This window comes from Oncorhynchus keta, chromosome 13 (genome assembly GCF_023373465.1).
Source record: "Oncorhynchus keta strain PuntledgeMale-10-30-2019 chromosome 13, Oket_V2, whole genome shotgun sequence".
In the NCBI taxonomy this organism is placed as follows: Eukaryota; Metazoa; Chordata; class Actinopteri; order Salmoniformes; family Salmonidae; genus Oncorhynchus; species Oncorhynchus keta.
The window spans coordinates 17,538,805-17,566,735 of NC_068433.1; the positions used below are offsets into that span (position 1 = coordinate 17,538,805).

General features: G+C 44.7%; 1 protein-coding gene across 10 annotated transcripts in view; it reads left to right on the forward strand.

Moving 5' to 3' along the window:
* Positions 1-20,713, forward strand: part of LOC118391975 (peroxisome proliferator-activated receptor gamma coactivator 1-alpha-like) — a 77,755-nt gene extending 57,042 nt beyond the window's left edge. For 4 of the 10 annotated variants that reach the window (XM_052459485.1, XM_052459487.1, XM_052459486.1 and 1 more), the window contains exons 8-14: positions 6,392-7,628; positions 9,744-9,836; positions 10,451-10,571; positions 14,716-14,840; positions 15,203-15,354; positions 17,900-17,999; positions 18,196-20,713. In XM_052459485.1, the coding sequence (XP_052315445.1) occupies positions 6,392-7,628; positions 9,744-9,836; positions 10,451-10,571; positions 14,716-14,840; positions 15,203-15,354; positions 17,900-17,999; positions 18,196-18,202 (1,835 nt within the window). In that variant the 3' untranslated portion in view covers positions 18,203-20,713. Of the gene's footprint in view, positions 1-6,391; positions 7,629-9,740; positions 9,837-10,450; positions 10,572-14,715; positions 14,841-15,202; positions 15,355-17,899 lie in introns of those variants that run through there. The other 6 variants (XM_052459488.1, XM_052459492.1, XM_052459483.1 and 3 more) reach the window with 4 other exon arrangements.
* Positions 20,714-27,931: the final 7,218 nt, after the last annotated feature.

Consider the following 27,931-nt stretch of genomic DNA (forward strand, 5'->3'; position numbering starts at 1 on the left):
TCCAGTCCCATTCTCCTCGTCTCCCTGTGTTCCTGCTTCAGCCATAGTTAATAAACCCAAACTCTGACTTCACTGCCCTTTGGGATTTGGGATTAGATATTAGGGGAAAAGCCATTAGAGGACAATGGTAACGAATACGGAGCCCCTTTAAGTTTTAGGATTAGTCTAGTCCCGTGTGGTAGGCGACTCAGGAATGCCAGATATGGAGAAACAGGGGGAATGAAATCTTAGTGATCCCTTGAGTTAATGTGTCCTCAGCAGACCCGTTCCAGTAGATCTGGAGATTAGGCTTCTTTAATTGATAACCAGGTGGAGGTAAGCCAAAGGAGGAAGGGCAACCCTCAGGCGGAAGTAGGTCAGTGCTTCAATCGGACATGGAATTTTCTGTGGCAAGTTTAAAGCTACAAAATGTCACTTTTTGGGCGGCCCGACCAAATCCACATAGAAATGTGAGTTATAGATCTTTCATTCCCTTTGAAACAAGTCTAAGAAGCGATAGATATTCTCTATGTGTGCTATTTTATGCTTCCCATTTTTAAGTAGAATTTTTGCCTCTTTTACTTTTGGTTTTGTGTACCAGCTTCAAACACAACATTTTTTATTTTGTAAAGCATATTTCACAGCGGTTTAGAATGGTACAATGATTCTCTACACTATGACCGCTTGGTGTGTCACATCAACTGTTATTTGGGGAACGATAAGAATACATTTTTTTCAAGCACGGCGGAGCTATTTCTGCATAGTGCATCTTTAAGGAGAGGCACTTGTAAGTATTTATGTAGTACAGTAGTAGGTTAGCATTTCAGTTGTAAACTTTTTCCCTGACATGGGGGTCGTTCTTGAACTGCAGTGGCATTTGCACTTTAAATGAGAAATAGTTAACACATCATACATGTTTTTTGTTCATATTGAACTGTTTATCAATGATACAACATAATGTCCTTTATACTGCAAGGCTTTGTTTAGGTATTGTTTAATGTACTTAGGGTAAGCACATTGGCTTTGTCCCAGTAGTAATGTGTAGAGTTGTACTGACATGTTTTGGGGATTTAGAGATGTGTATCTATTATTTTGAATGCTAGAAAGTGAAGAATATTATTTTTTTTAAATATATTGTATAGATCAATTAAAATACCTTTTTTTTGTACTAGGATCATGTCTGCCCCTCAGTTTTATGTCATTTGGTGTTACCACCTTGAACACCTCTCGTTACAAAGATAGTGTTATGATGCAATTCATCTTACTGTTGTACATTGCAACGTGTCAATATTATTGCATCTGTCCCTACTCAAATAAATGAAATGAAATGACTACACATCAACTAACTGAAGCAAGCAGTAAAACTGAAGCAAGCAGTAAAACTGAAGCAAGCTTATGGAACAGCGGGAACTGTGAAGCAACACAAACGTAGGCACAGACACGTGCATACACACACATGATAACATGCTGTTTATCGTACAGATGGATTTGGTTTTGTAGCTATGTGGTAGTGGAGTAGGGGCTTGAGGGCACACATTTAGTGTGTTGTGAAATCTGTTATGAATGTATTGTAATGTTTTTTAAATTGTATAAGCGCCTTCATTTTGCTGGACCCCAGGATGAGTAGCTGCAGCCTCTGCAGGAACTAATGGGGATCTTTAATAAATACAAATATGGGGCCTCCATTTAAGAAAATCCACAATAACCAAAAATGTCTCATTGGTGTTACCATCGTTGGTGTTACTACTCTTCCTGGTGGTACAATGTTAGCCTACGAAAAAGGGTTCGGAAAGGGTTCTTCGGTTGTCCTCATAGGAGACCCTGTTTTGGTTTCAGGTCGAACCCTTTTGGGGTTCCATGTAGATAATTCTGTGGAAAAGGTTCTTCTGGAACCCAAAATGGTTCTACCTGGAACCAAAAGGGTTCTTCTACCTGGAACCAAAAAGGGTTCTTCAAAGGGTTCTCCTATGAGGACAGCTGAAAAACCATTTTAGTTTCTAGATCACCTTTTTTTCTCAGAGTGTAACTGTATTTAAAGTCATTAAGCTGCCATATTAGTGATTTAGAAGGGGAAGATGTACCCAAATACATTTAAATCAAAATGAAAAAACAAGAAAAAAAAACATTTTCATAAATCCCCAAATGCCACTGCAATTCAAGAATGACACATAGGGTGTAGCGTTATGTCTACATTATCAGTAGTAGTAGTAGTAGTAGTAGTAGTAGTAGGAGTAGTAGTAGTAGGAAAAGTAATTGTAAATATCTTCTATTCAGAATTTGATACTGCTAACTGTATTTACACGAGGATCATTTTACTATGGCCCTGTCCCACCTCCCCCATAAGGTAAACCTGAGACAACCCCACTACTCAGAGAGAGCCCATGGATTTGACTGGAAGGACTAATCTCCTTTTGCTAATAGATTTACTGTGTTGTCTTTAATTACAGTATCTCATGACACCGGGGTTGGGTCTATGTGTTGCTATTTGCATGGCTTACCACCGGATCAACTCTTTAAGCCCTGAGTTGGCGTCGGAGTCGTTTGCTCTGAGGTCTCTTCGCAATTTACAGTCCGGAAAGAAACAGATTACAGAAAAAAAGAGAGAGAAAAAAAAAAAACTCTATTCGCTGTATGATTGGTGTTTGTGTCTGCCGAGCATCCATCCCAAGCCGGTTTGACTGAGAGGCGCATATTTATCTAATTCTGATTTATTTCACCCCGGCACTAATGGCTCCTAGTTTATGACCCTAGTGCGCATTGTTTTGCACAGATGGCGTTTCATTGGCGAAACAGAAGTTCCTCAGGCACCACACCGGCCCTCCCTTTTCATAGCTCATTTCATTGGCGTAATGATAGATATAGCACTCTTTCTCATCTCTATCTCTCTGAAATACTGCATCAAGTCTCTGTGTCGCTATCGGTGTACCACGTCTGACTGTTAAAGAGGGATGGGGGTTTGCGGTTCGGCTTTACCGTAAAATCCAGATAAGTCTAGATGATAAGATGGTTGGATTAGAGAGCCCAAACTCAGGAAATGGCCCCGCAACTGAATTTTTATGTCTCTCTCTCTTTCTCTCTCCCTCTCTTTTTTTCAGGCTCCAAGCCTCCCCAGTAAATACTCTTACACAGGATTTGATACTAATAGCTGTCATTTGGTGCAATTCACTGCAAGGGAGAGTGATGTGCATTCATAACAATGGCAAAGACAGGGAGCGTAGGTGTTCAAAGTGCCTGAGCTTCACTCCAGAGAAGGAGGCTGTATGTGACTATTGTGTGTGTGTCTGTGTCTGTCTCTCTCTGTCTTTCTGTGTGTCTGTCTCTCTCTGTCTTTCTGTCTGTGTGTGTGTGTGTGTGTGTGTGTGTGTGTGTGTGTGTGTGTGTGTGTGTGTGTGTGTGTGTGTGTGTGTGTGTGTGTGTGTGTGTGTGTGTGTGTGTGTGTGTGTGTGTGTGTGTGTGTGTGTGTGTGTGTGTGTCCGTGTGTCCGTGTGTGTGTGTGTGTGTATCTGTCCGTGTGTGTGTGTGTGTCTGTCCGTGTGTGTCTGTCCGTGTGTGTCTGTCCGTGTGTGCATGCCTATGTATTTGTCTAGAGGAGAAAGAATGATAGATTGAACCAGAGAGACAGAGGATGATAGATTGAACCAGAGACAGAGAACGAGAGATTGAACCAGAGAGACAGATAACGAGAGATTGAACCAGAGTGACAGAGAATGAGAGATTGAACCAGAGAGACAGAGAATGAGAGATTGAACCAGAGAGACAGAGAACGAGAGATTGAACCAGAGACAGAGAACGATAGATTGAACCAGAGAGACAGAGAATGAGAGATTGAACCAGAGAGACAGAGAACGAGAGATTGAACCAGAGAGACAGAGAATGAGAGATTGAACCAGAGACAGAGAACGATAGATTGAACCAGAGAGACAGAGAACGAGAGATTGAACCAGAGACAGAGAACGATAGATTGAACCAGAGAGACAGAGAACGAGAGATTGAACCAGAGAGACAGAGAATGAGAGATTGAACCAGAGAGACAGAGAACGATAGATTGAACCAGAGACAGAGAACGAGAGATTGAACCAGAGAGACAGAGAACGAGAGATTGAACCAGAGAGACAGAGAACGAGAGATTGAACCAGAGAGACAGAGAATGAGAGATTGAACCAGAGAGACAGAGAACGATAGATTGAACCAGAGACAGAGAACGATAGATTGAACCAGAGAGACAGAGAACGAGAGATTGAACCAGAGAGACAGAGAACGAGAGATTGAACCACAGAGACAGAGATCGAGAGATTGAACCACAGAGACAGAGAACGATAGATTGAACCAGAGAGACAGAGAACGAGAGATTGAACCAGAGAGACAGAGGATGATAGATTGAACCAGAGACAGAGAACGATAGATTGAACCAGAGACAGAGAACGAGAGATTGAACCACAGAGACAGAGAACGAGAGATTGAACCAGAGAGACAGATAACGAGAGATTGAACCAGAGAGACAGAGAACGATAGATTGAACCAGAGACAGAGAATGAGAGATTGAACCACAGAGACAGAGAACGAGAGATTGAACCAGAGAGACAGAGAATGAGAGATTGAACCAGAGACAGAGAACGATAGATTGAACCAGAGACAGAGAACGAGAGATTGAACCACAGAGACAGAGAACGAGAGATTGAACCAGAGAGACAGAGAACGAGAGATTGAACCAGAGAGACAGAGAACGATAGATTGAACCAGAGACAGAGAACGAGAGATTGAACCACAGAGACAGAGAACGAGAGATTGAACCAGAGACAGAGAACGAGAGATTGAACCAGAGACAGAGAACGATAGATTGAACCAGAGACAGAGAACGAGAGATTGAACCACAGAGACAGAGAACGAGAGATTGAACCAGAGACAGAGAACGAGAGATTGAACCAGAGAGACAGAGAACGATAGATTGAACCAGAGACAGAGAACGAGAGATTGAACCAGAGACAGAGAACGAGAGATTGAACCACAGAGACAGAGAACGAGAGATTGAACCAGAGACAGAGAACGATAGATTGAACCAGAGACAGAGAACGAGAGATTGAACCACAGAGACAGAGAACGAGAGATTGAACCAGAGAGACAGAGAACGAGAGATTGAACCAGAGAGACAGAGAACGAGAGATTGAACCAGAGAGACAGAGAACGAGAGATTGAACCAGAGAGACAGAGAACGAGAGATTGAACCAGAGAGACAGAGAACGAGAGATTGAACCAGAGACAGAGAACGAGAGATTGAACCACAGAGACAGAGAACGAGAGATTGAACCAGAGAGACAGAGAACGAGAGATTGAACCACAGAGACAGAGAACGAGAGATTGAACCAGAGACAGAGAACGAGAGATTGAACCAGAGACAGAGAACGATAGATTGAACCAGAGACAGAGAACGAGAGATTGAACCACAGAGACAGAGAACGAGAGATTGAACCACAGAGACAGAGAACGAGAGATTGAACCGGAGTGGGAGACAGAACGGGAAAAAGGAGGGAAGAGACGAGAGGGAGACAGAAGGAAAGGGACTGCCTACCTAGCGCTGGTTGTTTGCGTGATAGTTAACAATGCTATAAAGCAGGCCCATCTCAGGACTTCCCATATAACTGCCATCTGTCGGCTCGTAAACTTGTCAGGAGGGGTCGGGTTCGGCACGAGCCACAGAGAGGCAAGCAGGATCTGAGAAAAATGACAACCCATTCCCCCGGCAGACACTGAGCCTCCATTACCAGTCAGACATCTCCCCCGCACCAAGCCGCCACTATCATATGACAGCACAGTGGCACGCTATAGCAACATGCAGTGCCGAAAACTGACACATCTCGCTGCCTGACATATCTCGCCACCTTGACTTGCAATAGAGAGCAGAAGCCCAAAACATAGGACACTTGTGATAGATTTTCAAAACTGAGCCAAAAGGCCTTTGCTTTTATTGAAATCGCTTGGCCATCGTCCAACGCGTCGGCTAGATTCGACAGTTACATGTTCGAAGGACGCTCCACTTCGAGGAGGATGTTTGTCTGCTGCCAATGTTTTTCTTTTCTTCCTGAATGAGGGATGGTCCAAGGTCAGGGAGGGATGACGGTGGTAGCCGAGCCGTGTAGCGGCTCCACCATATTAAATTACACAGAGCATTGCATTAATCTGTCAAGATTGCAATAAAATACGGATCAGGATTAGGACCAGGGATGAAAGTGAATATTTTAATCAACCCCTGTGTGTGTCCACTGTCTTTAAACAGGTTGTAGGGAGTGCGAGGAGAGGGTGGAAGGTGGGGAGGAAGAATGCATTATATTTCCATTCTCTTTTATCGACCCTCTCTCTCTTTCTCTCTCTCTCTCTCTCTCTCTCCCCCCCTCTCTCCCTACCTCCCTCTCTCCAGGTTTGACACCACCTACCACGCCCCCCCACAAAGTCAGTCAAGAGAACCCTTTCAAAGCATCGATCAAAACCAAGTTGTCTTCATGCTCCCCATCTGCCCTGGCGTGCAAGAGGGCTCGGATGAGTGAGGCGAAACCCTGCAGGCCCCCAGCCCCAACCTCGGCCCCAGGCAGGAAGGGCCCAGAGCAGACTGAGCTGTACGCCCAGCTAAGCAAAGCGTCCACTGTCCTCCCCACCTCTGTGGTTGCTGCGACGACAGGGGGCTGCAAGGAGGAGCGCTGCTGCGGCAACAACAAGCGGAGTGTCCAGCCTCGCTGCTACGGTGACCACGACTATTGTCAGTCCACGGCGACCAGCACAAAACAGGACCCTGCCGCCGGCGCTGACACTAATGCGGCTAACGCTACCGTTACCATGACGACTACTACGACAACCCCTCTGAAGCCCAATCCGGGTGTGGCGGAGGACAGGCATGTGGAATGTAAGGACTCAGCCATGCCACCCTCCTCCTCCTCTTCATCCTCTACATCTCCTCCTCCATCTTCATCCTCTTTGGCCAAGCAGCTGCAGCAGCAGCAAAGCTCTTCCCCTGTGGGTAAGGAGGCTCGGGGGCAGGACCGGACCCCCATCACCCAGGACAAACCACACCCACCACAGTCCCCAGAAGGGGACCAGCACTCTGCCAGCAGGAAGCAGCCCCTGCGAGACCAGGATATCCGGGCGGAGCTCAACAAGCACTTTGGCCGCCCCCAGCAAGCCATCTATAGCCAGGGTGAGAAGGGGGAGGAGGTGGTGGTGGAGGAGGGGAGACGGGGAGGAGGGGAGATGGCCGGAGCCCTGCAGACCCCCAAGGAGAGCCCTGCTGGGTACGAGAACTACCCCAAGCTCCCTAGTTCTGGGTCTGGTTCTACTGGGTACCTGCACCCGGGCCTCTCTCCCTTCCACGAGGAGCTGGAGGGTCAAGGCGTCGAGGGCCACTTCCTCTACCCCTGGGAGGGCATCCCTTTGGACCTGCTTTTCGAGTCCTGCTCGCCGTCCTGCTCGCTGTCCAGCTGCTCCCCCTCACGGGGTTCCGTCTCGCCCCCCTCCTCCCTCCTCCTCTCCCCCAGACACTTCCACTGGCCCCACTCGGGCTCCCCCTCCTCCCGCTCTCACTCCCGGTCCCGGTCCCGCAGTTCCTCCTCCCACCACCGGAGGCGCTCCCTCTCCAGCTCGCCTGACGGACGCCCCTCCTCCAGGTGAGTAAACCCTCTACTCACTGTGGCTAGGTTCCCATGTCCGTACTACCACACCACTTAGACATCGTGCCCAAAATATCTACTGCTTAGCTTCATTCTAAGTAGCCTGCCAGTGTGGATGTAGGAATACAGCCAACTAGCACGTTCCCTCCTGGTGGGAGACGTTTCCCTTCTGTTGTTTGAACGTTGCCTAAGCGTTATGGGCGGCTCTGACGGTGCTCCCGGCAGGAGGTGGACAGCTCAGTCGTGTAAACAGGTCTCCTCAGCCGTCAGGGACGGTGTCAGGAGAGGATAGGCCCTGCGGTATGAGGCTCTCCAGTCTCCCCGGAATGGGGCCTCTAGCTGCTTCTGCATCCCCAACCACAGAGAAAACGTATTATGTTCCTGGTGAAAGAGGCTTTAACAACAGGAGAGAGTGTGACAGGGCCAGGGAGAATCCTTCCCGGCTGGACTACTAGACGGTGGATTGTGTTAGGCTGGTGTAGTGAGGCTAGCCAAGCTCAACCGTCTCAGTGCTTAACTACAGAGCAGAGGCCATATGTCTCACACTTCTCAGGGTCGGAGTGCTGATCTAGGATCAGGCCCCCCCTGTACATGTAATCTTATTCATTATGATCTAACTGAGGAAACGGATCCTAGATCAGTACTCATACTCTGAGAGGCTTGTACATGCAGACCCAGGGTTCCACTAGCAGATACCAGACGAGGAGGTTTGGCGTGTTAGTCAAACTGTGAGATCAAAACTGTATATCAGAGAAGGCGGCAACTAGGAAAATGAGCGGCGCCTGAGGTGTTGTGCTTTGGTTGCTTCAACGTTGTCAAAGCCTCCTTTCCCCTGGCAATGACTGTTATCGGAGCATTTTGTCACTCTCATTCCCACCTCCGTTTTCCCGGGATCTACTATTTGATGCGGCGCGTGTTGTTTTAGGCAGCAGCTGTTGTTTCATTGAGCGCCAGGCGAGACCCCTTCTTTGTCCCCAGAGATGAAAGCCAAATCTTGGGAGTTTAGTTCTTTATCCCCTCCTCTGAAAACAATGTGCATCATCACAGCAGCCCAGGAAAAACTACATTTCCCATGGTTCCCTTTGATCAGAGCAAAGGGAACGGATATACAGTAGGTATACTTTCAGCAGTCTTGCATTGAGTGCCTTGCAAAATGGATAGACTATTCATTCACTTCCCTCACGCTCATAAGTGAATTGGTTTTCTGGGTTACTGAAAGGTCAGTCTCAATGGAGGTGAGCTTTGCCTTCTGTTTTGCAGTATATCCTTGATAAATCATTCAGGCTGAGGACTATCGCCAACGTTATGATACAGTACACAGAGACGGTCACTAGGTTGCTAAAGATGTCCAGGTTAGAGTTTGAAAGAAGAAAAGCGGGGGGAAAAGTAACCTCGTAAAAGGTCAGGGATACCCGAGTATCTCAAGAACTCTGTGAAAAATGTTCAACAAAATGTCCTCAAGTCTCTCTACTCCCCCTCTCTCTTTTCAAACTCGCCACTTCCTTAACTCTGTGGACGTTGGACCATAGCCTAACGTCTCTCCTTCTATTATTCAAGTCTCCCTTCTTCAGCATCAGTTCAATAATAATGCAATGGGAGCTAAAAGAGCCTGTACTCTGTCGGGATACTAACTTTAGCGTTTGGCCGCGGGGCCTTAGGAACTTCCCCTCATTTAACATAGATACGTGGTGCTTGTACAGTACATACTGGCCCTGGTGGGAGGAAAGGTGAGAACATTTAAACCCAGCTGCAATGTGGAGGGGAAGAGTGAAGGAAGTCAAATTCGGTCAAACTTGGGAAAAGCGTTCTGAAAATATTGCTGAATATATTAGGACTTTGTGTTTTTTTTTTTTTAAATGGTCAGATTTGACAGTGTGGCTCTGTCATCTTGTAAGGAAAGGATATGAATGAGGAATGCCTAAGTATGTCTAGACAATTTTATCGGATTCACAGATACCCATCTCAGATATGATTTAATTTATTGAAATAATGCTCGCAGTCGATAAGACTGAATTACGCAGAATGCACAGACAGTTACATTTAGACAATACTTTATTATTAGACTCCAGATGATGGACATCTTGATGATTAATATGCATTCTGATTTTGCAGGTCTCGCCACAACATGGACTCCAGCACTTTGCGGTCCAGGACCCACAAAAGCCCTCACTCACAGTCCAGATCCCCCCTCAGTCGCAGGCCACGGTAAGGGTTCAACACATCCCTTACACTGAAACCAGGGGTAAACAGCTCGGGTCCCTCATGATCCAGTTCCTTCAATTGAAGTTAGTTTTCATCCTTGCCTTGTAACCAAAAATATGTATTGACCGAAAACCAGCAGGATTGTGGAACACGGTGTTGAATATTGGCACTCCTTCATTAGCCATTGATTAGCCCGATGACACCAGAGAAGCCCAAAGTCCTATTTTCCCATCTCTCCAATGCATGGCCACATCTGACGAAAGTTGCACTTTTTCTCCCCGGATGAAGCTCTAACTAAGCTGAAAGTAATGATGTGAAGTAGTGCTGACAGTGGCAGCTGTCCAGCTCTCTACTGTGCATCTCACCCGCTCTCTCCTGTGGGCCTCTCCTGCAGGATCCATAACCTTTACGACCAGGGGGAGGCATCTTCTTATTAATGCCTTTGTTTGTCTCCCCACCCCTCCGGGAGGGGGGAAATTTAGCCCAACTCCTTGGTGGGGTTTCGGCTGATACGCTTTATAAGTGCGGACGTGAAAATGAAGGGCAGATGTTGGAAGGACAGCGGAAGGGCGGTGGAGGACAGTGAAAGTGATGGGTTTGGTTTGGTCCCTCCGCAGGTACGACAGCTACGAGGAATACCAGCACGAGTGTCTGAAGCGCGAGGAGTATCGCCAGGACTTCCAGAAGAGGGAGTTTGAGAGGGCTGAGCAGAGGGAGAGGCAAAGGGAAAAAGCAATAGTGAGTTCCCCTGTCATTTTGTCTTATATTCTGAGTATATCAAACATTAGGAACACCTTCCTAATATTGAGTTGCACCTCAGAACAGCCTCAACTCGCCGGGGCGCGGACTCTACAAGGTGTCAAAAGCGTTCCACCATGATGGTGGCGCATGTTGACTGCAATGCTTCCCAACATTGTGGCAAGTTGGCTGGATGTCCTTTGGGTGGTGGACCATTCTTGATACAAACGGGAAACTGTTGAGTGAGACAAACCCAGCAGCCTGGCACCTACTACCATACCCCATTCAAACGCACTTACATACACAATCCATGTCTCAATTGTCTCAAGGGTTAAAAATACTTCTTAATCCCGTCTCCTCCCCTTCATCTACACTGATTTTGAAGTGGATTTAACAAGTGACATCAATAAGGGATCATAGCTTTCACCTGGTCAGTCTTTGGCACAGAAAGAGCAGGTATCCTTCGTGTTTTGTATACTCAGTGAATCTCTCTCTCTCTCTCTGCCCATCTCTCAACCCCCCCTTCTCTCTCTCTCTGTCTTTCTCTCGTCCTTCTAATGGCAGCCTGGTATTAATATAGCCCGGCTGTGCCCGTCGCTGTCTCACACACCCTCTGCACTACCTAGACAGGGCAGACAGTTGAGGGCTCGTTGCCGTGCCCTGCTGCCTGCTGTTCCTCTGTAATGAATGAATAGATGCAAAGTGAGTCACTGAATCATTCAGGGCTCCACGCGTTTCCTCTTTATCTCAGGGTTGTGTATTTTTAAAAGTCTCCAGCGTCTGGGAACGGTGTCGGATCTTATTAATCACACCACAGGGGCAGATGTTAGAAACAGGAAGAGAGGGAGAGAGGGAACAAGACTAAAAAAAGGAAATTCACTGCCATGGAAATGTACATTGTTTAAATAAGGAATCTTTCCAGTGATCTAGTTCAAATTCAATGAAAATGGGATGAATATCAATTTTCCGTTCTCTACCTGTCTCTGTGTGAGATTGCGCACATTTTAAACATGCTAACACAGGATGATAAATGTGCACGTCAAATAATGCACACACGCTATCTTTGGCCTGCATACATTTTAGGTGAGACAATTACAGGCAGCAAAGCCAAGCTGTCAGTAGAGGTTTGGGAGGCCAGATGATGCGAGGGCAACACACACACACACGACACACACACACACAGACGGCCAGCCTCGGGGTGCCGTCTCGGAAAGCCGGCGTATTTTTCAATTGTCAGCATCTAAATCCCTAATTCAGCAAACACTTTGTCTCATACTGTATGTGAAGGGAGGAGAAGAAAAAATAATAATACTGAATATTACGGTTCATTTGTATTTTTCTGACGATTGGAGTGCATGTCGTACCATTTAGAACGTATCCCATAAGGCACCCTATTCCCTATATAAACTCAGCAAAAAAATAAACGTCCTCTCACTGTCAACTGCTTTTCTTTTCAGTAAACTTAACATGTGTAAATATTTGTATGAACGTAACAAGATTCAACAACTGAGACATAAACTGAACAAGTTCCACAGACAACGTGACTAACGGAAATTGAATAATGTGTCCCTGAACAAAGGGGGGTCAAAATCAAAAGTAACAGTCAGTATCCGGTATGGCCACCAGCTGCATTAAGTACTGCAGTGCATCTCCTCCTCGTGGACTGCACCAGATTTGCCAATTCGTGCTGTGAGATGTTACCCCACTCTTCCACCAAGGCACCTGCAAGTTCCTGGATATTTCTGGGGGGAATGGCCCTAGCCCTCACCCTCCGATCCAACATGTTCAATGGGATTGAGATCCGGGCTCTTCGCTGGCCATGGCAGAACACTGACATTCCTGTCTTTCAGAAAATCACACACATAACGAACGGTATGGCTGGTGGCATTGTCATGCTAGAGGGTAATGTCAGGATGAGCCTGCAGGAAGGGTACCACATGAGGGAGGAGGATGTCTTCCCTGTAACACATAGCGTTGAGATTATCTGCAATGACACCAAGCTCAGTCCGATGATGCTGTGACACACCGCCTCAGACCATGATGGATCCTCCACCTCCAAATTGATCCCACTCCAGAGTACAGGCCTCTGTGTAACACTCATTCCCCTCGACAATAAACGCGAATCTGACCATCACCCTTGGGGAGACAGAACCTCGACCTGTCAGTGAAGAGCACTTTTTGCCCTTCCTTTCTGGTCCAGCAACGGTGGGTTTGTGCCCGTAGGCGACATTGTTGCCAGTGATATATGGTGAGGACCTGCCTTACAACAGGCCTACAAGCCCTCAGTCCAGCCTCTCTCAGCCTATTGCGGACAGTCTGAGCACTGATGGAGGGATTGTGCGTTCCTGGTGTAACTTGGGCAGTTATTGTTGCTATCCTGTACCTGTCCCGCAGGTGTGATGTTCGGATGTACCTATCCTGTTCAGGTGTTGTTACACGTGGTCTGCCACTGTGAGGACGATCAGCTGTCCGTCCTGTCTCCCCGTAGCGCTGTCTTAGGCGTCTCACAGTACGGATGGACATTGCAATTTATTGCCCTGGCCACATCTGCAGTCCTCATGCCTCCTTGCAGCATGCCTAAGGCACATTCACACAGATGAGCAGGGACCCTGGCCATCTTTCTTTTGGTGTTTTTCAGAGTCAGTAGAAAGGCCTCTTTATAGTGTCCTAAGTTTTCATAACTGTGACCGTATTTTCCTACCGTCTGTACGCTGTTAGTGTCTTGACGACCGTTAAGAGGTGCTCAGGTGCATGTTCATTAATTGTTTATGGTTCAGTGAACAAGCATGGGAAACAGTGTTTAAACCCTTTACCATGAAGATCTGTGAAGGTATTTGGATTTTTACTAATTATCTTAGAAAGACAGGGTCCTGAAATAGGGATGTTTCTTTTTTTGCTGAGTTTAGTGCACTACTTTTGACCAGGGCCCATAAAGCTCTGCTCAAAAGTAGTGCACTATGTAGGGAGTAGGGTGCTATTTGGAACAGAACCTTAGTCTAGGTTCTTTGCGAAGGTGAACTTTGAGTTTCACTACCAGGCGACTGATTTACATGTATCAGTTACCAGTGGCCCCGGGGTAGCATTCAACATTTGAATGGATCTCTATAGACTCGCCCCAGTAATGGCAAGTAAATGAGTGAATAAATAATTCCAGTGATACAACAGCCTAGAGGCTTGTTCTGCATTATATGATTAGCAGATGCAATTAAATTGCTCCCAAAACCATAATTGCAGCCTCGTGCGGTAGGTCTAAATTATGCCAGTGTGACCTTTGTGTCCTTTGTGGTTTGTGGAAAATGGTGTTTTCTCCCCACGGCCTGTTCTTAGTAATGGTGTTTTCTCCCCCACGGCCTGTTCTTAGTAATGGTGTTTTCTCCCCCACGGCATGTTCTTAGTAATGGTGTTTTCTCCCCCACGGCCTGTTCTTAGTAATGGTGTTTTCTCCCCCACGGCATGTTCTTAGTAATGGTGTTTGGTCCCCCACGGCATGTTCTTAGTAATGGTGTTTTCTCCCCCACGGCCTGTTCTTAGTAATGGTGTTTTCTCCCCCACGGCATGTTCTTAGTAATGGTGTTTTCTCCCCCACGGCCTGTTCTTAGTAATGGTGTTTCGTACAGGTTTCTTTAATGGTGTTTGTGTAACGGCAGCTTATTGTCTGATATTCAGAGCCAAGCGAGAGGTCTAATTCTCTAGTGCAACAGTTACCCATAATTGAAGGACACTTAAAAATGCATTTGTCCTCTTTTGACTACAGATACAGGCTTCTTAAGTTGTGTAATACCAAACAACTCATTGGCTCATTTTAGGTTCTCAGACCACAAAACGAAAGAGGAAGAGCAAACCTCTGATAGTCTTAATGTATACGGTTCTATAAAGGCTAGGGGGGGGGAAAGAAAAAAGACAAGGGACCATAATGAATCTGTCCTATCAGATAAGAGGAGGTATTTAGCACAGCCCGAACAATCAACGGGGGAAAAAAACAAGAGCGATGTGACAAAAGGGTGGCCTCGAGTCAGCGCTCGCCATCAGGAGTTCCGAGTAGTTCATTACGGCCACCGAGTGGGCCTGAAGGGGAGGGAAAAGCGGAAAGGAGAGGAATATACTCCTCCTTTAATCTCTCTCCCTCTCTCTCTCTGTTAATGAGCAGGAGGAGAGACGGGTGGTGTACGTGGGGAGACTGAGGTCCGACAGCACGCGGACCGAGCTGAAGCGGCGCTTTGAAGTCTTCGGCGAGATCGAAGAGTGTGCCGTGAACCTGAGAGATGACGGGTAAGGCCCCGGGACTGTGTGCTCGCATGTGTGTGTTTGTGTGTTGGGTTTATGGGGGGGTGTAATAGGATTCATTGTAGTACATCGTTCCCTTCATTTCTACCCTCTGGGTTAGGTGGAACACAGAAAACTTTGGGCTTTGCATCGACTTCTATGTCAAAGTCAGGAGTAGACGCAGGGCAGGAGAGCGCTTTTTTGCATTCCAGTCATGTCTGTTATCCTATCTATCCCTAGCCTATAAAAAGCCCCAAAGATACATTTTTATTGATTTCTCTTTTGCATATAAATAGTCTGGATGTCCGCTACCAGAAGAGAACCTGACATTGTTGGTTTGACTTTTCATTTTCTGTTCTTGACCGCAGGGACAATTTTGGCTTCATCACCTACCGCTACACTTGTGACGCCGTCGCTGCCCTTGAAAACGGACACACCTTGCGCCGGTCAAACGAGCCCCAGTTCGAGCTGTGCTTCGGTGGACAAAAGCAGTTCTGCAAATCGAATTATACAGACTTGGGTAAGTGCTGCTTTGTTGTTGCTCGGGAGAACCCCGGAGCTTCTGCTAATACACGCAGACTGTCAAAGGGAGTGAAGGATGGAGGGGAGGGCTCGAATGATGCCTTTCAAAACCAACTCTTATCACCCTGCCTCAAGCGTTAGAGTCTACCTTCCAGTCATCACGGGCAAAAACAGTTCAGGGGTCAATCTGTGTACAATTCCTCTTTAACCAGCACCCATATAGGAGTATATCTCGAGGAATGGAGAGGCATTGATCCATTCCATTGTTCACAGCCTATATCTTCGTACTTAGTCGATACTCGAGAAGTATGGAATTGGGAAGAAAGAGAACGATGCCCTTTAAAAGCTAGTCCGCGGTTTGTTTTGATACCCTATATACAGGCATGTATATTTTATGCTCTGGAGGGTAAAGAGAGGTAGGTAGATGGAAGGAGAGAGGGAGGGAGGGATGAAGGGAAGAGGGGTGCAAGGTTAAATCCCCTCAGCCCCTCCCTCCTGGGTGAGCCTCCGTCTGTTGCCAGCTGTTGTGGTGTTCAACAGAGGCAAGACCTCGCTGTGTTACCTAGCAGCGTGTCATCCACCGAGGGATGGAGGGAGGGAGGGAGGGAGGGAGGGAGGGAGGGAGGGACGGACGGAGGGAGGGAGGGAGGGAGGGAGGAGAGAGAGGGAGGGAGAGAGAGAGAGAGACGGAGGGAGGGAGGGAGGGACGGACGGACGGACGGAGGGAGCCTGACAGCAGAGGCCTGATTGACTAATAATCAGCACTCTCTTCCTCATGCTTTTGGACACAGATGCTGACACAGGGTCGGCTCCTCATGGCGGCAGCCCTACAAAGTGCCGGCGACTTAAAAGCACGGGTAGAGCTAGTCGATTAATCTGAGGAAAAGGTACACAACGTGCGAGTGCATGCACAGAAAAAAGAAAGCGCATACGCCCGAAAGACTGCATTCATTGTTCAGAAGGACATGGCTATAGTGCCGGATGACGCATTTGATAAATAATGCAAGGCACTGAGACAAATCTTGGCTTCTCCCTACGTAGACGCCTGTTGAAAACCAGAACAGAAAGTGGGGTCTCCATCCCTCCTTTTTCCATCCTCTCTTTACTATAGCCCCACTATCATTAACAGACGGTAGACACTGGGAGCGATGTTTAAATAGCACTATAGCCGGAGTCAGTCAGTCCATCAAGATGGATGCTCGTCTGTGTGTCATTTGGTCCATTTGATGATGGCGGTTAAGATGCCAAGTGGGGCTTGTATTGTTGCTCCTATTTTCCACTCGACATTCGTTCCACGACAAAGCGTAGGGTGGGGAATGTTTAATGCAGGGCGAACCGGGAGGTCAGTAGGTCACAGCAGAGGAAAGCAAATGGAATGTTCTTCCAAGGAACAAAGACGTTAATGTTTATTTCTGAGGCTCGGGCCTGAAACCAGTGGCATTCATGGCGTGGACGTTGGTGAAGTGTACAGAGACGATGCGTTAATCCCAGGCCCTTGAGGAAAGACATTGACGACTGACACTACTAATCAGTTTCGGGATGAAAAGAAAGACCTTCATTCTGCTTCATTCTCTTTTTTTTTAGAGAGAAAGACCAGTTTATCCCAAACGGCCCATGACGAGGGTAGGATAAAAGAAAGGGAGAGGAAAATACTCCCTGTTCAAAGCGAAGGAACTTAAATAATGTCATGCAGTAGCGGCCTCAGTTCCTCCTCTCAATCTTGCCTGGCTTTCTTGTCTCGTCTCGTTTTTTTTTTTTTGACTGTCCATTAGTTCTAAGTAGTGCACATGGGTATTTGTCATCCCTCAAGGTGCGCGGCGTACCCCTTGGCCATAGCATTAGATCACGACTGGCATCTCCTGCATGCCATGGTCATTCCCATTTCTCAAGCTCTCAATGCGTGCTGCCGCCCGTGTGGGGGCCCCATTTGTGAAGCTGTCTGCCACGAGAGATAAGACACATTTATTATCGCGCCGACCAATCAAAATATATGCCCCCTGCCGCTCGCACAGTTTTGACGATTTTGTCGCTCAGTATCAGAAAAGCTTTATTTTCCACCCTGAGCCTTTGAACGATGTAAAGATGAATGGTGTCTAAACGTCTAATTTGTGGGGAGATATGAAACATTGGAGGGGGGGGGGGGTACAGATAGCTTTCAGACTTATTGAAAAGCAACCGATTCAGATGAGTCCTTTCACATAGATGCAGATAGTCATACAGATTTGCAGTTGTTTATAGGATTATGTGAAATGGTTTGAACGTCCTTTGAAATGGATGTATTCAGAATATAACTAATTCACGATGACTTAAATTGTCAAACATTTATGGGCAGTTCTGGACAAAGATTCATCTTATTGCTGGACTGGAAGGTATTTCAATGGAGATTCTTGCCATGCTTTTTAGTGTAGGACTATGCTTTATGTGTCCAGGAAACTGCCCCTCAATACGCAAAACAAAACAAAGGTGAGAGGTGATTTTGTGACAAGAAATGGAGACCACTTAGTCTGCTTAACCCTGACGTCAATATCCATCTCTGGTTTCAGACTCCCATTCTGACGACTTTGATCCAGCCTCCACTAAAAGCAAGTACGACTCCATGGATTTCGACAGCTTGCTGAAAGAGGCCCAGTGCAGCTTAAGAAGGTAACAGTTGCCCTGTCACCTGCTGTCTACAAAGAGGGATGTCTTGATACCTCACTAATGTTTCTGTCCGTCGACTACGAGACTTCCAGAAGTTTTACACTCTATGTAAGAGAGTATATAAAGATGAATCTCTATATATAGACCTATATATATATATATATAAAGTATATTAACAACAATGTTTACATGAACATAGCTTCTGAAGAAGCTGGGAAGAGACAGTACCGGGAGAGCCAGTGAATCCTCATAGCCTGTGTACAGATGTGTGTGCTGTACTGTTGTACAACGGTCAGTGAAAGACAAAGACGTTGAGGAGATTTTTCTCTCCAAGCACTACAAACACCCAACAAATGCTTTGAGTGGTGAAAATGTGCAGGTTGTTCAGGCTTTTTCTTTTCTTTTTTTTTGTGCCTGATTTTCTTTTCTTTTTTAAAAATCTGGTGTTTGGATGTGGTGTTACACTATTAACGAGAGATAACAATGCTGTCTACATTTTCGGACAAAAATGTAGCGCTGTATTTACAGATATGATCAAAATATGTTGTATTTTTTTGTGTACATATCAGACAAAGTTCTTTATTTGTTACAGCTATGCACTGTAAAATGCAGCCTTTTGATGAAGAAATTTTCTTAATTAAGAATGTCGATCTGTAGTTATTACAATGATGTAAGACATATTGTACACCTACATGAAGTTTAGAAGACATGACATGATTGTAAAAATGTGTTGGAGGCTCATTTCGAGGGAGCATGTCAACAAATCTCCTTTTTTGACATTTACTTTGTTGGGATAAAAAGTTCACCATTTATAGTTTTATGTTTAAAGTTTCTCAGTGTTTTTCCTTAGACAACTAGTCTGAAATGCATTTCTAACGTGTTTTTTCATGATTGTAAAAAAACAAACCCCATTATTTGTATGAATTATTTCTGAAACAATCAGTATGTATCAAACTCATTTTGATTTCAATGATTTCTATGGTTCTTATTTTGATAATTTTACCCTCTTTGAGGAAGGACTACTACTATGTTTAATCTGTTCAAACAGGATAAACCATGCATATTTATCTATTTATTTTAATATTTTAATCAAAAATATTTATGGTTCCCATGTCACGTGGTGTACCTCACACATTTTAGCTATTTATATTGTTATTAGATTTTTGTTATTTAATTTACAATCAGTGGTAAGATGAACAATAAATAACAGTTTTATGGGAATATTTCTTTCTATGCCTTTCAGAAACAATCAACATATTCTTAATAATCTTCTCGAACAGTGGGATGAGATATGCTGCTCATTGTCCAAGTGATTTCTGTCTCCACAACAGTGGTTTGCAGCCATGACAAAATGTCTACCACGTTATTTTCCTTTATACACGTAGAACATGAAGCAATAAAATGATTTTGCAGGTATTTTGTTGTACCACACTGTAAAAATCTGATTTGTTGCTCCACACACGCTTGATTATGTGAATGCCAAACAAAAGTTTACAATTTTCTTTCCAGAATTTTTTTTTTAAATCTTGTATTTGATGTTCAAAATATATATATACATGCTGATAATATTTACATTATTCACAGTAATTACAAAAATAATTAATAATAATATAAATGAAAGAAAAAGTATTTAAAAAAGCAATAAATTATTTTTCAAAGTTGTACTTTAGCTTATATTGTTGTGTGGTTTTAGATCCGACCCATTACCCAATCGCTGGCTACATACGGGGATTCCATTCCATTCTTAGCACGGTCACATGACTCTTATCACCCAACAGAGAACACCTTACAGTATGTTCAAGTCAGTCAACACTCATGTTTGCACATTTAGTGTGAGTTTGGGTCTGTGTGTTTCTGTAGAAACCTTGTGGCAACTGTACAAATGTAAACGAATGCAACAGAAAACACAGTGTTAAAACTGTAGTGTTCAGCAACAAGCATCCTAGCACCAAAACATTTGTCTGTGTAGCGCATGTCTATTCAATGACAGCCGATAAAGCACAAACTACTTAGACTATCAGGCTCTCCTGTCTGAATGGCAGTACTTGAATGACATCCTATAAGCCTAGAGAAACTACTCAATACTGCATGCTACTGCACCATTTTCCATTAGGCGCTGCTGCCACACAGTCCAGATATCACAGCACCTTCGACGTGACATTAAAGGTAACCTTGTGCTTTCTGGTTGAATTAATATCCTGTTTATAGTCAGAGCCAAGTAACGAGAAAAAACTGGCTCCATCACGAGACGTAGGACGTTTTTTTTGTATGAAAGCTTCACTGATCACAGGCTACCTTTCATTAAGATTGACTGTGTAGATGAAAACGAGCTAATTCTCCTGATGCAAAGAGGCAAAAATCAGTGGGGGAAATACTTCCCCCTTCACCTGTATTTCAACATCTTTTTTTGATTTTCTGTACAGCGCATGGGTAATGGCGTCGCGTCCCATTTGATAGATGTGGCTTTAATCATTGTAATAAAATAAAAAATTCGCTTTGTAAATCGCCTAGAGTAGCAATATATTATAACACCTTATGGTTCTCAAAATGTCACCTGTGGCAGACTCTTTAATAATGTGAACTACTGAGGAATTCGCCACTGCTTAAACGTTTGTTGGGTGATCATGTTTCTTTTGGAAGGACAATAATGTTTGCGAGTGTGAGCGTGTGTGTGTGTGTCTGTTTATAGGCAGATAGTGTATGTGTGTGTGTTGGGGGGTGCGGGGGGTTGCTTTGGGTTGTTACCTGTTTGTGTCCTATCCACGTTGCCTTCTGCCGAGTCCTTATCGATGCCTTTTGTGGTTCCTATTGTATGACTTTCTTGTGAATTTTATTTTTATGTGCAATTCTCATCAGCCTCAACATGTCAATAAAGGGAAATGTGTTTGAAAGAAACTCACTGGGAACTGTCCTGTCAGGTAGCTTTCTTCTTTTACCTTCATCCCTCCTGCTTCCTCTCTCACTGTCATGGTGAGAGTGTGTACTTCCCTTAGTCAGGCATCATTGTGACCAGTTTCATTTGGGTATGACTGTAATGGCGTTTCCCTGAAGTCTACCCTCTATGCTATAACTTAATATATGAACATACCTGTTTTACTGTGTGCAATGTTAGACATGAGACCACACTGCCTGTAGTAGTTAGCATTTACTGTAGATTTGACAGAGCAATATATATATATATATATATATATATATGCGCATTAGGTTTCTCTAGCATCATGGACTGTATGAAATGAAAGTCTACTCATGTAACATTTCAATGCCTTCAAGTGTTGGATCCTTCTCCCTCAGCTACCACTCTCCACCACTAAGAAATTAATTAGACCCCAGCTTTCCCCTCTTTGATATTCCTATCACCTGAGCAATGCTATATATTCTCCTAGTTATCTATGTCTACAACTTTAGCCCAGCGCACCATGACTCTGCAAGTTAATTAAAAAAGTTGAGAGGACAAATTCATTAAAGTCACAAAATGGCCGACGGAGTACTGGCAAGCAGATGATTGCTTCGTTGATATGCGACGGGCTGCTCATTATGACTGTATCGCTCGCAGGTTGGCCTCGTGGCTGGGCCTCTCACTGCGAGCCCCCTAACCTTTTTTTCTGCTGGTTTGAAGGGAAATGTGGGAGGAATGTGCATTAAACCTTAAGGCTGGGGGTCTGATTGTGTTTTTTATTAAGGGGTGCCGTTTAGCCCCAGAGAAAAAGTGGTGGCTAGCTTTCATTTCAGCTCGGCTGCAGCACTCCAGCTGGAGGTCTCTCTGCTTGCCCTTTCCACAGAATGAAATAGTCCCGGGAAATCTCAATCCAGATAGGTTCTTATCTTACTGGTTAATAATAAAAAACACATAACAGATCATGTCGGGGATCCTATCGTGATGGGGAAAAAGGGGGAGGGGAAAAGCAAGGGAACAGTAAGTGGAAGCCTTGCAGATAATGGGGTTTGATCAGCTTCGGTTCTCTCCAGGACAAACAGGAGATGCTGTTTAGAGTTGCGGGGCGGCCATTGTCCTTCCTCCACTTCATTGAGTAGCACTGGTATTAGGGTTGGCACTGTCGTCCAAACGCTCTGTGGAGTAAAAAATGGACCATTTTAAAGTAGACATATTAAACTTGAGCATAGAATGAAGTCTAACCAAAGTCGCATTGAACTTTTATTTTGAAATAAATCGTCAAGTCATTGAGGCCTTAAGGCAGTAGAGTTTTTAACAACAAGCACCTTGTTTCTCACACATTTCCCACACCTTTTTGCCTCTCGCATACAAAGTATGCAGGTCAGGGTGGAAGGGGGAGAAGAAAACCTTGATAAGAATATTACACTACTCAAGACTAGTTCATTAAAGGCTGTGGGGTGGAACATGTGTAATGCTACCCGTAATTTAGTATCAGGACCAGTTTCTTCTCGGGCAAGCACATGATTCATTGGGAAAATTCCATCTCAGAAGGAACACATTTTTTTCTCACTAATAGTGTGAAGCTGGCATTCTAGTTAAATCGCTTGCCTGTATAATTCTATCATAATAATTCAAGTTAAGTGACACCATTAGGACTGGGAAGTAGGGGGAGAAAAAACAGGATTAGAGTGTGCCAAGAAGTAGGATTAGTGAACTGTTAGCGATGACTGAATGACATCAAAGCGATGCAGGCGAGGCGAGGTCCCTGGATTCCTCAGTTCTCTTGCCTCACGTTTTCTTTCAAGACTTCCTAAGCTTGAGCCCCAAACCTCCACTCTCCTCCCTCCTCCTCAAGTTGTATTTTTAGAGGATTTGATAAGCAGTGCTGTTCCCCCGTTGTCACCAGGAAAAGTATCCCTTCCATGAGCTCTACTCATGCATAACCCGTGCTTGCCAGTTCCAACGAGTCTTGCCAAAACCGGTGGAAGATGCTAAATGTTATCTTCGCCTGAAATATCATATCATCTTGATGATTCCCATCGCCGGTAGAGTTCCAACTCCCATCGGTTGCCATGTACAAAAAGAGAGTCTGCTTCTTTAATCCTGTCTGTGGCATGGTAAGATGTGCCATGATGGTCATGTGAGCTAACAACTAGGATGCCCACGGTCATATTGTTCTCATTGGATCATATGATCATTTTGGTGCAGTATATTATTATGTTGTTTTTGGCCTCTACCACACGACTAGCACTGACAGAGTGTATATATACTGTACAGTATTTCTATCTCCAAAGGCCCCAGACCTGTTTCAGTAGCACCAGTGCCGTCTATAGGCCTCCAAGATGCGTCTGTCTATCGTGCGGCAAGTGATGGGGAGATGATTATGACAGCGCTATTATGATCGCACACTCCCCATTCCAACAGTTGTCTTTCAAAGAGTAATGAACAACAGACGGACAGTCCCCCCACAAACTATCAACTTTGGGGACCACGAGTGGATACTTCTCCTAGATAATTAATGGTTACACACAAATGGCGGCTGATTGAGCGACTCATCCTTCTATTTTCAATCACCATCTGCTGTGTGTCGCTGGAGAAAAACAACGCTAATTACCTCGAGTGTGCCCAAGACGTGCCGTATTAATTAGAGCAACAAAAAAGGGAAAGTTGGGATCAAATGAATCAGATGTGGCTCCACTGTGCGTAGGCAGGGAGGGAAAAGAGAAAGCGTTAGCGGATTAGCGAAAAAGTCCCAGACGCAACTACAACCCTCCCTTGTTGATAGGCCTCCAGTTGAGGCTGCTGTCTGAATCGTGGAGGAGAAGCTGATTGCACAACAAGACGCACCTGCGATGTGCCTGTTACCAAGGATTTATACCATGCCTCCGGGCCACGGCAGGCCTTTTAGAATGCTGGGGCTGGCAACTAATGCCACACCGGGACGTCAGCAGAAAGATCGCGGCCACCATGGGGATAGCCGACTGACAGAACACAGGGTTCCGGCCGCAGACGGGTGTGCTTTTTTGTGCGCGCATCATCTAAGAAAGGAAGAGATCGAGAGGGGGATTGATTCGACCTGACAGGCCCGTGCTTTGTGGGGCTACCTGACTGTAATGGCAAAATCTACATAGCCTAGCCACCTCAAGGATACTGTAAATTCAAATGGCCAGCAGCAAGTGATAGTGAGGCGTTTTTGCTGGTGTTCACTTAGTGTGATGGTTGATGAGCTAGCGTTGAATAGAATATGCAAATGAAGTGATGTGAGTGCATTTGCCAAATCGTCAGTGATTATTTGGTAATCATCAAGTGGCATCAATTTCCGTTAGCATAATTCCCGTGACTTACACTGTCCTTAATGACTTTAGTCAAGAATCTGACAAATCAAATATGTTCATTTCCTCTTGCAAATAGACAGCTTGGAGGCAATTAGACACTGAATGATGCACTATCCTGCTCCAGCAGTACATCATATTATTGGACCTGATTCTCCAGTGTAGACCTCATGTACCTTATATTTGGAAGGGTACAGACAGACACATTTATATAGTCCGATTGGCTGCAACTCGCTCTCCCTCTTTCTATCCCTCTTTCTCTCTCTCTCTCTGTCTCCCCCCCCCTCCCCACCCCCCTCTCTCTACTCTCTTCAGGTGAGGCACAGACCCTTACACACTGTCTCAGTTGGAGCTGACCACATGGGAGGAATAGCTGTCACTGTACATTAGAATGGAGAGTGGACACATTATTTGTGTGAACAATTTACCTCAATGTACAGTAAATGCAAGCTTTACTTTTAGATGATACATCACATCTTGGGAACATGTCCCAACGCATTCAAATGGCTGCCATTTAAAAAAAAAAAACGTTGTTGTGTATTTATGGCAGTGCTCTTCACACAGTGTGTCCTAAACTCTTAGGAAAAAAGTTGCTATCTAGAACCTAAAAAGCTTCTTCGGCTATCCCCATAGGAAAACACTTTGAAGATCCTTTTTTGTTCCAGGGAGAACTTTTGGGGTTCATGTACAACCCATTCCACAGGGAGTTCTACATGGAACTCAAAAGGGTTCTGCTTGAAACCAAAAAGGGTTCTACCGGGAACCAAAAGGAGTACTCCTATGGGGAAGCCAAAGAACCCTTTTGGAACCATTTTGTCTAAGAGTGCAGGGCAGTGGAGGCCATTGTCGTACCATTCATCAGCCGCCATCACCTCATGTCTCATGTTGCACAATCGAGAGCATCCTGTCGGACTGTCTCACCGCCTGGTATGGCAATTGCACCGCCCTCAACCGCAAGGCTCTCCAGAGGGTAGTGCGGTCTGCACAACGCATCACCAGGGGCAAACTACCTGCCCTCCAGGACACCTACAACACCCGATGTCACAGGAAGGCAAAACATATCATCAAGGACAACAACCACCCGAGCCACTGCCTGTTCACCCCGCTATCATCCAGAAGGTGAGGTCAGTACAGGTGCATCAAAGCAGGGACCAAGAGACTGAAAAACAGCTTCTATCTCAAGACCATCAGACTGTTAAACAGCCATCACTAACATAGAGAGGCTGCTGCCAACATACAGACTCAAATCTCTGGCCACTTAAATAAACAGACTTAATAACGGTATCACTAGTCACTTTAAATAACGCCACTTTAATAATGTTTACATATGCTACATTACTCATCTCATATGTGTATATACTGTATTCTACACCATCTACTGCATCTTGCCTATGCCGCACGCCATCGCTCATCCATATATTTACATGTACATATTCTTATTCATCCCTTTACATTTGTGTGTATTTCCGTGAATAAGGTAGTTGTTGTGAATTTGTTAGATTGCCTGTTAGATTTTACTGCATAGTCGGAACTGGAAGCACAAGCATTTCGCTACACTCGCATTAACATCTGCTAACCATGTGTATGTGACCAATAACATTTGATTTGATTTGATGTTTCAGCATGGTTATTTATGCATGGCCCCATGTCACAAGGATCTGTACACAATTCCTGGAAGCTAAAAATGTCCCAGTTCTTCTACGGCCTGCATTCTCATCAGACACTTCACCCATTGACCATGTTTGGGATGCTCTGGATCAAGGTGTACAACAGCGTGTTTCAGTTCCCGACAATATCCAGCAACTTTGCACAGTGGGACAACATTCCACAGGCCACAAACAACAGCCTGATCAACTCTATTGTGAAGGAGAGGTGATGCGCTGCATATTGAGAGGACACTGAGAGGACATTTTCTCAAAGCATCAGGGAGGCTTATTTATTTTTAAATGGAATTTGCAGACCACAACCAATGTGTCTTCAGATGCATAGTATTTCTGTTACATGTATTTGAAATAAGTATTTCAATTACTTCACAGAGTATTTTGACATTTGTATTACACTGGGCCGAACTACACTCCGGTGTACTTTGTAACAAGATACTTTTGAGAGCTGTAATTGGTATTTTCAAAATACAAAATACTTTTCTGTACATTTTTGTTTATAGCAGGTCACAATTATGTTTAGTTTAGTTTCAGAAGTCTGATGGCACTATGGTATGTTAAGCGCATCTGCTAAATTAACTAAATGTAAATGTACAGTACCAGTCAAAAGTTTGGAAACACCTACTCACCTCCTACATTGTAGAATATTAGTGAAGACACGACAAGTATGAAAAAACACATATGAAATCATGTAGCAACCAAAAAAAGTGTTAAACAAATCAAAATGTATTTGACATTTGAGATTCTTCAAAGTAGCCACACTTTGCCTTGACAGCTTTGCACACTCGTGGCATTCTCTCAACCAGCTTCATGAGGTAGTCAACTGGAATGCATTTCAATTAACAGGTGTGTAAAGTTAATTTGTGTAATTTCTTTCCTTCTTAATGCGTTTGAGCCAATCAGATGTGTTGTGAAAAGGCAGGGGTGGTATACAGAAGATTTGACCCTATTTGGTAAAAGACCAAATCAAATCCAATCAAAGTTTATTTGTCATGGGCGCCGAATATATATGATTCCATATGTGCTTTTTCATAGTTTGGATGTCTTCACTGTTATTCTACAATGTAGAAAATAATACAAATAAAGAAAAACCCTTAAATGTGTGGGTGTGTCAACTTTTTACTGGTACTGTACATCTGAAGATGTACGATTGCAATTCATGCAATTCACGAGTATTACTCTAATGAGCTCCGCCCCAAAACAAGGAAAATAGTAATACCCAATGTGCTTTGCAGTTCATTTTGATGTTTATTTTCACATTTGCATTTTGGTAATTTAGCAGACACTCTTAATCCAGAGTGATTTACAGTCAGTACATTCAACTAATGTAGATAAACATATCACATATCACAGTCATAGCAAGTAAAAGGTTCCTGTAACTGTTACTGATAATGTTGTTGCACTACGCTACAGGGGGTAGTGCGTACGGCCCAGTACATCAGCTTCCTGCCATCTAGGACCACTATACCAGGCGGTGTCAGAGGAAGGCCCTAAAAAATGTCAAAGATTCCAGCCACCCTAGTCATTAACTGTTCTCTCTGCTACCACACGGCAAGCGGTACCGGAGCGCCAAGTCTATGTCCAAGAGGATTCTAAACTACCTCCAAGTCATAAGACTCCTGAACATCAAATCAAATGGCTACCCAGACTATTTGCATTGTGCCCCCCTTTTACGCTGCTGCTACTCCCTGTTTATTATCTGTGCATAGTCACTTTAATAACTCTACCTACATGTACATATTACCTCAATTACCTTGACTAACCAGTGCCCCTGCACATTGACTCTGTACCGGTACTCCCTGTATATAAGCCTCTCTATTGTTATTTTACGGCTGCTCTTTAATTATTTGTTACTTTTATTTCTTATTGTTTTAGGTATTTTTTTGGACAGATTTTGACGGGAGTGGAACCTCTCTCTTTGCCTCTTCCTCTCTAAACAATTCAATATTCCAAGCCACATGAACACCTACCAACCATCTCATTGGGTGGGAATAATGTGTGAACCTTATAGGATGACATCCATAGAGAATCAAGATAAACAACTGTAAT